The sequence below is a fragment of the Rhodofomes roseus genome (genome assembly GCF_022264815.1).
Source record: "Rhodofomes roseus strain CIRM-BRFM 1785 chromosome Unknown C8Q71scaffold_10, whole genome shotgun sequence".
In the NCBI taxonomy this organism is placed as follows: domain Eukaryota; kingdom Fungi; phylum Basidiomycota; class Agaricomycetes; order Polyporales; family Fomitopsidaceae; genus Rhodofomes; species Rhodofomes roseus.
Window position 1 is genome coordinate 1,098,172 of NW_025952966.1, and position 13,856 is coordinate 1,112,027.

The window sequence follows — 13,856 nt, forward strand, 5'->3', positions numbered from 1 at the left end:
AAACCGAATGATTGATATGATGGGTAACTATACATATGCGGACGAGAGCAGGACAGAGGAGAAAAACAAAGTGGTATGAATACAACACCCAAGCGATGCGACCTCCAATAACTAACTCGTACACTCAGCCAGGCACCGCACTTCACATTTCGATGTTGACCTGGACAGCCTTGACATGCGTGTAACTGCAACAGCTCGATCAGCAACCCGTCAATGAAGAGCACAGGAGTGAACCACATACTTCGCCAACGCATACTCGCCGAGCTCCCTGCCGATTCCGCTCTGCTTGTATCCGCCAAACGGAATCGCCGCGTGGAGGTGGTTCACGCAGTTGACCCACACCGTACCGGCCTTCAGCCTGTTCGCCGTGCGCACAGCCTTGACGAGGTCCTGCGTGAACACGGCGGCGGCGAGCCCGTAGACGGTGTCGTTCGCCTGTGCGATGATGTCGTCTTCGTCCTTGAACTTGATCACGACACCGACGGGCCCGAAGATCTCCTCGCGCACGATCTTCATGTGCGGCTTCACGTCCGTGAAGATCGTCGGCTGGATGAAGTAGCCCTCCGTCCCGATCCGCTCGCCACCGTGGTGCAGCGTCGCGCCCTCCTCCTGGCCGGACTTGATGTAGCCCATGATCCGCTGCGCATGGTGTCAGCCTAAATGCGCTATTTGCGTTGTGGTAAGTGATGCGCACCTCATACTGCACCTGGGACACCTGCGGGCCCTGGAAGTTCTCAGGGTCGAACGGGTCGCCGACCTTGACGTTCCGCGTGTACTCTGTGAACTTGTGCAGGAACTCGTCGTAGATCTTCTCGTGTACGAAAATCCGCGAGCCCGCGCAGCATGTCTGGCCGTGGTTGTAGCTGCAACGCGGGCGCTACGGTCAGCATCAAGCCACACTCGGTCATGGGAAGAAGACGCACTAGATGCCGAACGCGGCCCACTTGACGGCGTCCTCCATGTTGCAGTCGTCAAAGATGACGTTCGGGCTCTTGCCGCCGAGCTCGAGGGTGACGTTCTTGAGGTTCGACTTCGCCGCTGCCTCCATGATCTTCCGGCCGACGAGCGTGCTGCCCGTGAACGCGATCTGGCCCAGCATCAGCACACATCCAGACCTGAAGGCAAGGCACACACCTTCTCGATGTCCATGTGCTCCGCGATGGTCTGGCCGACAACGTTGCCGTAGCCGTTGATGATGTTGACGACACCAGGAGGGAAGCCGGCCTGGTCGATGAGCTTCGCGACGAAAAGCGCGGACAGGGGCGTGAACTCGGAGGGCTTCAGGACGATAGTGTTGCCCGTCGCGAGCGCGGGGCCGAGCTTCCATGCGAGCATCAGGACTGTTCACACACGATCGCATCTCGTCAGTCAGATCCCATCGCACGCAAATCCGCCGCATGGCTAATGATCGACGGAGGAGCGACACGCACTCGGGAAGTTCCAGGGGATGATCTGGCCGACGACGCCAATGGGCTCGTGGCGCGTGTACACAAGCTGCGCCTCGGACGTCTCGATGGTCTTGCCCTGGATCTTGTCCGCCCAGCCGGCATAGTAGCGGAAGCAGGCGATAACGGACTGCACGTCGGCCTTGGCCCAGTAGAACGTCTTGCCGTTGTCGAGGGCCTCGACGGCGGCGATGGCGTCGACGTTATCCTCGACGAGCTGCGCGAGCTTGTTGAGGAGCAAGCCACGGTCGCTGCCGCGCATCTTGAGCCCGTAAACGGTGTCGAAGGCGTGGCGGGCAGCCTTGACAGCGGCGTTGACGTCATCAGCGGTGCCCTCGCTGATCTTCGTGATCAGCTTGCCAGAGGAGGGGTTGATGACACTGCGGGGGATCAGAGAGCGACAATGTAAGCCTGGCGCAGCACGCACTCGATGGTCTTTTTGCTTGAGCCCTCCGCGAACTTGCCGTTGACGTAGATGCCAGTGGGGACCTCGACGGAGCCCTTGAAGGCTGCAGTGCTGAAAGTGTGATTCCAGGTGGACGTCATGTTGTTTGGGGTGATGAGAGAGGAGGCGAGGAGGGTGGATGGGACGATGTGTACGCTGGGAGGGCTTATAAAGCTGGAGGGCTGGCGGCCTCCCGCATTATCGAGCGGGAATAGGAATAGCACTGCTGGGAGAGATCACTTGCCCTGAGCGAAGACTGCCTGCTCCTCCGCCGTGCTCCCGGCCCACCCTTCCGGGGTCACCTGCCGCCTGTGCATCCCTGCGCGAAGCCGTCACACCCTTCCCACTCGGCTCAATCAGCACCATGACGTGCCTCCGAGTCCGACTGTTCCTCGCTGTCTTGCGCTGCGCCCCGACGTCTGCATCGTCCGCGCGGACCTGTGTGTGCACCGCCTCAGAGCGTCCCCAGGAGAAGCAGCGTCCGCAGAAAGGGGATAGGGCGGGTACTGTGTCGGCGACAGTGACGAAATGGCGATGGCGCACGATCGCGCCTGTGGCGTGGGACCCCAGTTCACGTGGAAAGTCACGGCGCCCCTCCGTCCGAATACGGAAGTCCACCCCCATATCGTTCGGGCGGGGCGCGCCTCGACCGTCTGCGGGGGCGCCCAGTGAACGTCCCCGCACTAGTCGACAGGAGCGCATCTGATGCCCCGGACGACCCCAGCATACCCGGATCTCGCGCCCATCCTCATGTGTCCCAGAGGACCCCTGCGCGAACCCCCGTCTCCTCTCCGTCGGAGTAGCGATCTGCCCGGATGCACGGACCCGCTGGACGCAATTGAACGCGGGATGGATTTGCGAAGCTTGGCGCCGTGATAGAGACGTCTTCCAGTCGTTTCGGGATCCGGAAGCCCTCGATGCGTGGGCACACGCCAGGTCGAGCCCGCTGCTGCGATCCGTGTGCGGCTCGGAGGCAACACCATGTAAACGTCGACCTGAGACAGGCACACTCACCTCCCTGGCGCACGTCAACACGATTGTCGAGACAATCTTCGTCCGTCTCACCCTTCCTTCCGATCGCCATCTCCCAAGAAATGAACAGACACCGTGAGGGTGACCACCTATCTCAGATTACCCCCACTCCCACTCAATACCGAGCGATCGATGCTGCGCACATCACCTGGTACACATCCCCCGCAAATGAGATCCCGATGTGACCGTAATCAGCTCGTCTGTCAGCACACGGCGGCCTGGTAAGAGTGAGCAAGGTAGCTTACCTCGTCGCCGGCTTTAGACGTTCCCGAAGCCGAAGTGACGCCACGAACAATGGTGTTCGGATCGTCGCAGGCAAGTAGTAGCAGGAGGCTTCCAGGAGTACGTCCCATCTTGACAGGCGTGCGCTCCGTCTCGCGTGTTGAATGCATGTGGTCTTGGAAGCTGTGCTGGTGCGTGAGGAGTCGGAGCTAGTAAGGAAGGGGCCGGAAGCCGTAGTGCAAAATGTGGACATAAATTTGTTGGGCTTGCGGCCTGAGACGCGAAAGACAGGGTAGGAGATGACGAGTGCCAGTAGACAATCGACGTCGGAAGGCTGCCACGGTCCGCGAAGCGACCGGGCGTAAGAAGAATGCTGCTTCAAGGTATGCAACTGAACACAATGTACGTCAATGCTGATGGAGGTCATGACAGTGCGGAGACGCGAAACACTGCTCATCGTCTCATCCTCCGTAGGCAGTCAAACCGACCGGACAGGCGACGCATACCATAGTCAAGCAACTAGATCACCCCGTCGGCCCGTCATGAAAACGGAACTGCAACGCATGGAAACATGCGTGAATATCGCCGCCACATCCGCCTTGACTCCCTGAAGCGAGCGCAGAGGTCAACCGTAGCGAATCGTACGACCCGGACCATCTACAAGAAATACCGCATACTTACCGTGCGTTCACCTCTAATGAGCACCTCGGCATCGGAAGCGTCTCATGGACGAAGACAATTTGAATCAGCACCTCCCCACCAGCACAAACCCCGCACAGCGCGGGCCGACTTGCAAATTCACCGCTCTTCTCTTCAATGTGGAGGTGGGGAGATCCCCGCCGACCCCACGGGGCAGTGGTTGGGGTTATGGAACACAATCTTGTGTTCTGATGTGCCAGGGGAGGACAGTGGTTCACTTATCTTGAACATGCGCCGCGGGCTGCACAGACCTGCGTTCGAGCCTCCCGGTTATGGAAGAGCCGGGTGCCGTAGTGCGAGACGTCAACGGCGATTTGTATTGTCTGTGACAGAAGGGCGGCGTCGGAGGGCCGTCGATGCGCCTTTGTGGGTGTGCGACGATTGTGGGTACGACGTAGAATGATGGAGGGGCGGACCCGTGCGCAGAGAGGTGTCCGGAGGTGCTGTAATTGTCGGGAATCTTGTCAGGGTGTGAGGGGCTGGAACGTCCTAGACACTGCCTGGAGCATACGGCGGAGGGTTTGAGAGGAGATACATGAGGTCGTATTCTGCGGGGGCGCCACAGCCGTCTTCAAGATATAAGTCTGTCGTTGTACCCTGGACCCCGTTTGCTGAACATTGCGGCCACGCCATCGTCACTGCGGCTAGGGAGCGGCTTGTAACATCGTTATATGCGCGGTTGTGGGTGAGAATTGTTGAGTATGATGATGTGTCTCTGGGTGCCCGAGGTGTAATGGCTGTACGTCCGTCGATTGATGACCAGCCGCAGGCTGCCACAGAACAGGTGGTCAGCGATCCCGCTTGATGGGACGATTCCAGCAACTCACCTGATGTTCGCCTTGACATGTCATTTATAGCGGGAGAACGAGAAGGAGCGAAAATCTGCAGGAGGAAGTTTGTCGAGACGAACATACTGCATTTCGCGACCTTGCATCATGGCGATGATAGTATGTCAATGGAGCCGCCACTGGCTGCAGCATGAACGGTAGTAGCATTCTGACGGAGGAATGACACGGACGGCTAGCGCGCGGAACGCAAGATTTTCTGCGAAGGGGCGACTCACTGCGAAGATGAAATCCCAGCCCATCTTCGCCCACTCAATCCTCCTCGCTGAACCGTACCTCCCTCACCTCCCCTCTCTTCCACTCCCGCATGCCTATGCCCGCCTCCGGGTCCCGCCAGCGCATCTCGACCTCCTCAAACACTTCCACGCGCTTCGTCTCGACGAATCCGAGCTTCGCGAAGAGCGCGATGCTGGGCGCGTTGTGCATGCCGATGCGCGCGACGAGGGCAGTGCGGGGGATCGGCGGGAGGGTGTGGACGTGGGATGGAGGGGCAGGGAGAGCGTGGTGGCAAGCGGAGGTGGCGTAGGAGAGGAAGAGCTGGAGGACTGTGTGTGCGAGGCCCCGTCGACGGTAGGCTGGTTCTATATTTCGTCGTTGGGACGTAAGGAGTGACGAAATGGGGTCTGGAAATGGATATATGCGCACCGGCGATCATGATCTCGACCTCTGCTTCGAAGTCCTCATCGGTAGGATCCCCCTTGAGGAAGAGATTCACGTCGCCGATCATAGGCAGGTCTTTGAGCCAGCTCGCCTCCGTCGCTGAAGTGGGCTCGGACGTGCTAGAGGACTGGGACGTGGATGGTTCGTTGGCGAGTATGACGAACGTCAGCTCTGCGTGGGTAAAATCAACCTGTCGCTAGGCATTATGTGACAGCACGTACTGTCTTCGTCCTCTCGCCATTTACCTGTTGCGACGAGTGGTTAGTATAGACGCGAGGACTCGGATTGATTTCACCTACGTTGCATCTCATACTCTTGCTCGAGAGTCAGCGGCTCGCTCGCCGTGAGCTCCTGTAACTCCGGACTTGTCATCCACTCATGATACTTCTACCTACCACATCAACTCATCAGCCCCGCACTCAGCAGATCGCTTTGAGACAGAATACGAACGGCGACATGTTCGCGTCTGGGGAACGCAGGTTCAACATCTCCGAGTTAATCACCCGTAGTATCTCGAGGGTGGAGGCATGGCGGAGAGAAACGGCGCGTCGCACCTATAGGGTACAAGGACAACCTGCGAGTCTACGATGATCGTGTTCTGGTTGCAGCGCATCTTCTGAGTTCGACCGCCGTCCTTATATGCGGATGTCTATCGCCCTCTCTCCGTTCCGAACTTGAACGTACCGTACCGAAGCGTTCCAAGAGGCTCGTTGGCTGAAGCGTACTCCCGTTGTCTGGGTAAGGCGATGTCTCTACCTCACGCTGCGGGCGCTCCGTCGTTCGAACTGAGAGATCTCCGTTGGGCTTGACGACTCCAGGCCGAGCGCGGGCTGCTCGAGACTCAAGATATCCCCGACTCCTCCCGAAGGGAGGGAGGGCTCTGTCAAGTAGAAACGATATTGCGCCGGGGATGCCGTGTCGCCGTGGGAAACTTTCGTCCATATATGGTACGCGCGATACCGCATAGGGAAACTGTCCACATGCAAGCCGTGCGCTCGCGTCTGACCGAGGCTCTGCCTGGCTCTGTGTTCCGCTCGTGCGGCCGGATCTTCCTCCGGTTTTTTCCGAGCATATATAACATGCCTCCTGCCACTATGATCGAGACATTCACTTCAACACATCTTGTCTTCCCCCCTGAAGCAGCTGCCATTTCCATGTCACAACAACTAACTAGTATTGCCCCTACTTCCCAACTACCAGATAGGGCCTTGGGCTCAATACTAGTTTTACCAGACAGTGTCTCAGGCCCACTACCAGTTTTACCAGATGATTCTGCAGACTATATACCAGTCTCATCATCAGACAGCATACCACATACAATTGCAAGTGTCCCTAATGACACAGTCCAAGGCATCATGAATAGCAATCCTTCATGGTTCTATTATACTGATGATTATTACCTGCAGCAATTACAATCCCTTACCAGAGCTGAATTATGGGCTGCTGTTTGTACATGTGTTGATCAGACACAAGGTATCAGGCAATCCAAAGCATCTTTGGCTAAGCAACTACTGCAGCATTTCAACTCAACTAAAGTGTTATTGGCAAATATGTCAGATGTTCTCCTGTGCCAAACATGCAACTTCTCTCTGCTGCTCAGTTCACCATTCCACTGTAGATATATAATTTTGAAGCATTACTATATACAATTATATGGCTGCAAGATTCTGAAATGTCTATGCCAATCTCCTATGCTTTCCAGTATAGCACAGGATGTTGCTCATTCAAGTACAGTTCCTGATATAGACCCTCATATTCTCAGCCAACTGAAATGTTTAGACAAGGACATTTTAGATCATTGTTACACCATATTTCAGACTGACTACATGAAGAGCAAAACAAGAGCAATGCAAATACTGGTTTCCAAGATATTGGCCATTAAGCAATATATCAGTGACTTGAGTATTGCTGAAGTGTACCAACAATACTTCACAGCTGTGACATACAGTGGCAACATGTTACCTAATGTGCCAAAGCCATGCAATATTGTTGAAAGTATCTTGATTGCATACTATGGTGATGCTGTGATAAATGCAATATTCCATAACACACTCCCAGAAATAAGGAAACAGCAGCAAGTTCAGTATCAAAGAGACTATAGAAGGTTGAAAAGACAAGACAAGAGCATACAACTAAAGCAATCATACCTCAGTGAAGAAATGAATTGGCCTACCATACCTAGCACTGAGACTGAGCTACAGTGTGCATACAATTATTGGAAAGCAACACAATGGCATTCTCCTCTCATCTGCTCTGTGTACTCTAGCAGTGCCCATAGATTGAAAACAAAGATCTATGATATGAATCAAATCCCCAACATAGTGCATAACATGTCTGTTTTGCAGGTACATGACCCATGGATTATTCAGAAATGCATTGTACAACAAAATTCCAATGAGTTCTTGTATGGAAATGAATTGGATGGCTTCATGTTGGATAAAAAAGGGCTGCTATGCAGTGATCCTATCAATCACAGAATAGCACTATGTTCAGACTGCTACAATTCCCTAAAGAAACCAGCTATGCCCAGATATGCACTGGCAAATAATCTATATAGAGGTCATCTTCCTACTGAATTTTGTGACCTTACATGGGTTGAAGAGATGGCATGTGCTATTTATCATATCACTGCCCATGTAACCCGTTTGTATGGATCTTCAGAACCTGGACAGCCAAAGATTTTTCATGGAAACACCATAACACATGATATGTATGTCATATCAACAACAACAGTGCTTCCTAGAACTCCTGCAGACATCACTGGGTATCTCTCAGTTGTATTTATTGGACCTCATAAAATCAAAGCCAGTGACCTGGGCAATACATTCAGAGTGCAAAAAGCCAAAATATGGCATTTTCTTCTTTGGTTGAAGCACCATAACAAATTATATGAGCAGATCCTGTTGGATCAGAGTAACATAGATCAATTTCCAGATGATGGTGTTCTTCCTGGTGTTGATGCTCAATTCATCCAAGACATTCACCAAAAAAGTGATGAAATCTTCCAAGAAGAAGCAGCAGGTTTTACAGAATGTCCTGCAGAGGCTTTTATGCATGACAACTCTAAACATGCAGATGATCAACCAACTGTACTGCTGGAACACACAGGTGTATCTGACCCAGAAGGAGACAGCATTAGTAGTTGTACCACTAAAAGCGGAGTTTAAGATCTATGTAGATTATTGTATCATCTTATCTACACCACCCTCACTGCTCAATCGATGTTCATTCATAATACAGTTCAGGCACCCACATGGAGTCGGGGACGGCGCTTGCGCCGCTACAGGAATGACGTAGATGGGCTTGACTGGACAGTAGAGACAGATGTTGTTCCGGGACTGGCTCGTAGGTATACTGGAGGTACGAGGGTCCGGATGTCGCTGTTACCGGCCACCGAGCTCCAAGATACTATGCCCGCTTTCAGTCGAGTCCGGCTGAGAGTTGTTAGCTGTTGTACCTCACCGCGTCTGTTCTTGCCGTGCTCGTGTACGCCGCTAAGTGTGATTTCTCCAAACGGCTCGAGTGGGAGTTGTGGACGAATTCACTGACTTGCAGAACGGAGTGAGCGGTTCGAGGTTGAGAGCGTTGAGTACCGTCCCGGTGGCCCACCGGTGGCAGACCGGCAGCCGGGATGCGCTCTCGCCGATTAGACGATCGATCCCGCCACTTGCCTGATCCGGCCAGTGCGCCTCGGGAGGAGTCGGGTGCTTCTCCGTGTGCCACAACGGTAGCGCTTGTCTAGAATTGGTACTTACCACTGAACGCAAGTTGAACTGGAACTCTCTCTTGCTGGCGTGCTATGCGTACTAGTCGAAGGCGCAAGGCAGCTCATGGTGGGTCTGTCTTCACCATCTCGAGCCAGCGAAGTACCTCGGTACGCGAGACGCCCTTCAAGCGGAACCCGTCAGCCCGAGTGTGACAGGCTGAGACGGAATCCGCACAGTGAGCGTTCCACAAGCATCAATCACCTGCGATCCTTCTGGCCGACATCGACGATACGGACGGTGGCAGCGGCAGTCCGAGTGGTTCACACGTGCGAGCGCGACGCCGTCAGTGTTGTGAACGTGGATGGGCGACATTGACGTGCGTGGGTCATCTCCGTGCTTCGAAAAGGGCTGACAGACCAGGCAGAATAATGCCTCGAAATATTGCCAAACGCATTACGCAAGCGCAAAAATGCCCAAGAATACTGGAAGACAAGCAGAGACCGTGAGCAGGTCGCTGTACGCGCGTACGACGCACCAAACCTCGAACTTCAACAACTCCAGACAAGTTCGAGCATCGGGCAGACTCGGGGAAACCTGGCTTCAAGCGCCCACATATTGGCTTACCTAAGCGCGACCGATCGCCCAGGCCGCGCCTTCGTCCCGCTCCGGCAACCCGACACCCGGAGGCCGCGCTCTGTCCACACGTTGCGCAGAGCGTTGGGCCTCGGAACGGCCAGGCCAGCATCCCTGACGGGCTACGTCTTCCGGTTATTGCGCGTCTCCCGTCCCGTCGGCCAAGCGAGACTCCGTATACCGGCCGTCTTTGGCGCAGAAGATATAAGACCTGGGGCCGTCCCACCGCTGCGCTTTCTTCTTCCCCGAGTGCTGCTACGTCTTGACACTGCGCGGTCGGTCGCTCCTGGTGCGCTGTGTTTCTTTCGCCCCCGCCTGCCTGGCCCGAGCGTGGACCCCCCGGATGAACCGAATGTGGCGCGCGCCCCGCCCACTTTCCAAATTGGGACACCCGCCTCCAGGTTCGCGTCAAAGTCCCAAATTCGTGCTGTCGATTCAAATGGCCGCGTGCGTAAACCACTCTCAGGTGCTCTTCATCTGGGCAGAGCATGGCGGGAACTGTATACGTGTTCCGCTATGCTCTGTCTTGGCTGAAGTCGCTTCGCCGTGCGATTTGCACACCCGGCCTCCGAGTGGAAGGCACCTGGCCTCGCCTGTGTACACGGTCATGAGAACGAACAAGCGATCTTCGTCACTCAAGTGGTATAGGTCTTGCTCGACTGGTACCTGGTCTGCCTCCGTGCATATTCCTGTCGACGAAGGCTCGCTCCGCTTCCAAGAATAACCCGGTCGCGCAATGGAATTGCTACTCTAGTCTGGCAAACTCAACCATCCCTCTTCCCTCGTGGCCAAGGACGAAGCCCTTCCTCGTAGGAATCCGGTGATCCAGGTCTGTCGATCCTTCATACAAGAACCCCTTCGCTGCCCGCGGACCCAAACGCACACGTCCGCGCGCACACCACGCGTCGCCCCCGATCTTGCGCGCGGCGTACGGCCTGCCTATCCTGTTGTCAGGAAATCGACCACCTCCCGGGCAACGATGGGTTCCATGGGATGCGTCTGACGCTAGGCGGGTCAGCGGGTCTACTGGAAATTGGAAAGCGGATCCGCATGGCGGCGTCCTACCCTTGGATGACAGGCATTCGACATCATTGGATAATGGTACTCGTGATGGCGCCTCTATCACCGCACTTAAAGGCCAACCCGTTCTGCTGCTGCACCTCTTATCTGGCCTCTGCCTCGCCCTACGAGGTCGCGTATGTCCTCCACTCCTTTGTCCATGTTCTCGATCAGCGCAAGATCTACGCAGGGTCTGCTACATGCGCCGAACTCATGTCTTGTCTTCTGTCGGTTGGTTCGTTCCACTTCGCCTCGTCCTAGGCACACGTGCGTACTCTAGCCCGCTAGCATCGGTCACGTCTACTCGCTGGTCCCACCTCGCTGCGGTACAGGTTCATGCCGGCAATGGACAACTACTACGCGGTAGACCCATCACAGCTCTGGTACGATGGCTTCATGGTTCAATGTTCGCGAGGGCCACCGGAGCTTCCGAGATCGGAGGTACTCGCATCCCCCGCGCACATCGTTCACTTGGTCAGTGTCCTTAGGGTCCTCGACACTACTTGCCAGCCTAGAAGGGTCCGCAGGGCCTTCTCCCGCGTATCAACATTCGTTCTGGCGCACTGACCACTCCGTGTGGGATGATTCGTGCATGCATGACCACCGAATTGTGGATGTCGTGCCACCGCTATGGCGTCGGGGGTTCCGACCCAACGGGCTGCACCTATTGACGCGTTCGTGGCTATCTGATGGAAGACACCAAGATCGCGCACACAACGGGCCAGACACCACCAAGACGCTCAAATTTTCCGGAGGATGCCAGGCTGTAAGGTTCTACGGTTCGTCGCTGCCCGTCGTGCGCAGCGCTGCGGGTGAGTGTCCTGTTCACATGCGAGGGGGACACCGTCCTCAACGCTCTACCGTCGCCGCCCCAGCAGGTACGACTCAGGACGAGGGCCCGTCTGACCACGCCCAAGTCCCCACCCCTCTGGTGAATTGTCAAACCACCTCCTGTGATGGCACGGGCGAAGGCACGCGCGCGCCGCCGAGCGCAGGCTGGCAGTGGCGCCCCACTATGCCTGTCAGGGTATCCAGCGACTGATGGTGAGTTGTCACCCGGCGTGCCTAGTATCGTTTAGCCTCCCCAGACGCAGTGTGCGGGGTCATCCGCTCGGGGTCAGATGAGAAGCCCGCGTGCCGCCCATAATGCGCTTGCCTTTTCCGGAAGGATGCCGCTTACGTGATGCTTCTGGTAAAAGGCACGCGTCTTGCGGTCGGGGCTTCCCTCGTCTCGCACCATCTCCCCGCATCGCTCCCTGTGCTCTCGCCGCACCCCCGCAAAGCCAACATGTCCGCCGAATACAGCGAGAAGGCAGGGAACCCGTCCGACGTCGAGAAGGCCGAGAACGGCCAGGTGCACGAGCAGTTCCGCACCCACGCGCACCATGTCGACGCCGTGCCCGCTCGTACGGCCATAGGCCCGCGAGACAACGCGCAGTTCCGCCGCCTCGCGAACCCGGGACCTCTGTACGTGTTCTGCGCCCTCCGACGCGCGATTTTCCTGACGCGCCTCGCAGTGGTCTGTTCGCCTTCGCGTCGACGACGCTGATGCTATCACTCTTCAACGTTTCCGTGCGGGACATTCACACGACGAGCGCGATCGTGGCGATGGCCCTCTTCGTTGGGGGCCTCGCGCAGTTCTGTGCGGGGATGTGGGAGTTTGCCTGCGCGAACACCTTCGGCGCCACCGGTGAGTGTGCCTTCCTCCGCTCGGCGGCCGCGTCCCCCTGCGCCCGTGATCGATGCGCCTCTGCCTTCCCACGCGCTGACCGACATTCTCCCGCAGCCTTTACGATGTACGGCGCGTTCTGGATGTCATACGCGACGGTCTTCATCCCTGGCTCTGGCATCACAGCGGCGTACGCCGATGCCGCCTCTGACGAGGCAACTGCGCTTGGGATCTACCTGATGATGTGGTTCATCGTCACCTTCCTGCTTCTGTACGTATCATCTTCTCCGGATTTGCGCCCTGATTTTGGCTGATTTGCGTGCGCCAGTCTCGGTTCCCTCAGGCGAAGCGTCGGCATGGCCGCCCTTTTCTTCTTCCTGACGCTGACGTTCATGATGCTCGGCATTGGTACGTCTCGACGCGGCTGCGTTTGACAACTCGCGCTGACGTCCCCCGCAGCCCAGCTCGTCCCTTCTGCTACCGCTGGAGCTGCCAAGGCGGGCGGCGCGCTTGGCATTGTCACCGCCTTCATCGCGTTCTACGTCGGCACCGCACAACTGCTCGCGCGCAACGAGAGTTGGTTCACGTTGCCCGTGGGCGACATCCCCCAGCGCCTCGATTGAAGGTCCCCTTATCCTGCATCCCGTCGTATTGCTCAATGCTAGTAATGTCACCGTAGCCCGCCTGGTATTGGAGGATTGGCATGCACCGTCCCGTGTACTTTTAGTTAATACCCTCGGGTATGCCATACTTACGCCCTGTAACGATATAGTAGTAGTTGCAATGCATATTCAATGATGACCATAAATATTGCAAACCCTGCGCCATGGTCTCCACTTCGACAAGCAGACTGTGCAGAGGAACTTGAGAGGAACCGACGCAAAGGCGCATCGCCCGCTGCCGTCGGGTGCGCGCTTGGTGGGGCGGTTCTACCGCGACGCTGTTCCTCGGTGGCGGGGCTGGCAAGGCGGTTTACGCGTCGCGATCGGTTGTGATCGAAAGCGCGGTGGAGCTTCCCCAGCCAACCCGAGCCCGCGAATTTACTTATGCCACCTGCCCCGCAACGCAGAAGAGAACCGCGGACGGTCCGCCAGGGGTGCCCCATTTTGTTTAAACACGTTGGTTGTACAGGTGACTTCCTGGTGGGGGTCTCTGGACGACGTTGACAATTGACTTGGACAGGAGTGCGGGGAACCTTGGACGAGGCCGAGGTGTGTCGAGACTGTCGACAATGCTACGCCACGTCTCCAACCACTGGCACGGGGGCGGTATTAGAGGGGACATAGGGGCGTAACAACTGGCCACCGGATCGCTTTCGCTCGGGCGTGCGGCTAGGAGACCGTGGTATGTCAGCGCAGAAGACATGGTGGTCCTGAGTATTTCCCGGAGGACCGGACCTGTGCGGCGGTGAGTGAGTCATCCGTGGCACTGTCCATACAG

General features: G+C 56.5%; 5 protein-coding genes across 5 annotated transcripts; 3 read left to right on the forward strand and 2 right to left on the reverse strand.

The window, feature by feature from the left end:
* Nucleotides 1–142: 142 nt before the first annotated feature.
* Nucleotides 143–1,991, reverse strand: C8Q71DRAFT_723888 (aldehyde dehydrogenase; the record flags this gene model as incomplete). Its single annotated transcript, XM_047921607.1, has 7 exons — nucleotides 143–185; nucleotides 242–639; nucleotides 695–863; nucleotides 924–1,087; nucleotides 1,135–1,340; nucleotides 1,431–1,825; nucleotides 1,873–1,991. 7 exons carry the CDS (start codon nucleotides 1,989–1,991, stop codon nucleotides 143–145), a joined length of 1,494 nt encoding a protein of 497 aa, XP_047779064.1.
* Nucleotides 1,992–4,940: 2,949 nt separating this feature from the next.
* Nucleotides 4,941–5,961, reverse strand: C8Q71DRAFT_707954 (GNAT domain-containing protein; the record flags this gene model as incomplete). Its single annotated transcript, XM_047920586.1, has 6 exons — nucleotides 4,941–5,269; nucleotides 5,334–5,519; nucleotides 5,570–5,593; nucleotides 5,648–5,735; nucleotides 5,799–5,814; nucleotides 5,903–5,961. The coding sequence occupies 6 exons, from the start codon at nucleotides 5,959–5,961 to the stop codon at nucleotides 4,941–4,943; spliced, it is 702 nt and encodes a 233-aa protein (XP_047779065.1).
* A 1,909-nt stretch (nucleotides 5,962–7,870) lies between these two features.
* Nucleotides 7,871–8,515, forward strand: C8Q71DRAFT_796942 (uncharacterized protein; the record flags this gene model as incomplete). Its single annotated transcript, XM_047925714.1, has 3 exons — nucleotides 7,871–8,058; nucleotides 8,092–8,339; nucleotides 8,457–8,515. 3 exons carry the CDS (start codon nucleotides 7,871–7,873, stop codon nucleotides 8,513–8,515), a joined length of 495 nt encoding a protein of 164 aa, XP_047779066.1.
* Nucleotides 8,516–10,452: 1,937 nt separating this feature from the next.
* On the forward strand, nucleotides 10,453–11,529 carry C8Q71DRAFT_61975 (uncharacterized protein). The gene is made up of 3 exons (XM_047919629.1): nucleotides 10,453–10,978; nucleotides 11,036–11,221; nucleotides 11,275–11,529. Exons 1-3 carry the CDS (start codon nucleotides 10,682–10,684, stop codon nucleotides 11,416–11,418), a joined length of 627 nt encoding a protein of 208 aa, XP_047779067.1. The 5' UTR covers nucleotides 10,453–10,681; the 3' UTR covers nucleotides 11,419–11,529.
* Nucleotides 11,530–12,035: 506 nt separating this feature from the next.
* C8Q71DRAFT_858027 (FUN34 transmembrane protein) lies at nucleotides 12,036–13,039 on the forward strand (the record flags this gene model as incomplete). The annotated part of the gene is made up of 5 exons (XM_047927465.1): nucleotides 12,036–12,214; nucleotides 12,265–12,437; nucleotides 12,534–12,687; nucleotides 12,745–12,824; nucleotides 12,876–13,039. The coding sequence occupies 5 exons, from the start codon at nucleotides 12,036–12,038 to the stop codon at nucleotides 13,037–13,039; spliced, it is 750 nt and encodes a 249-aa protein (XP_047779068.1).
* Nucleotides 13,040–13,856: the final 817 nt, after the last annotated feature.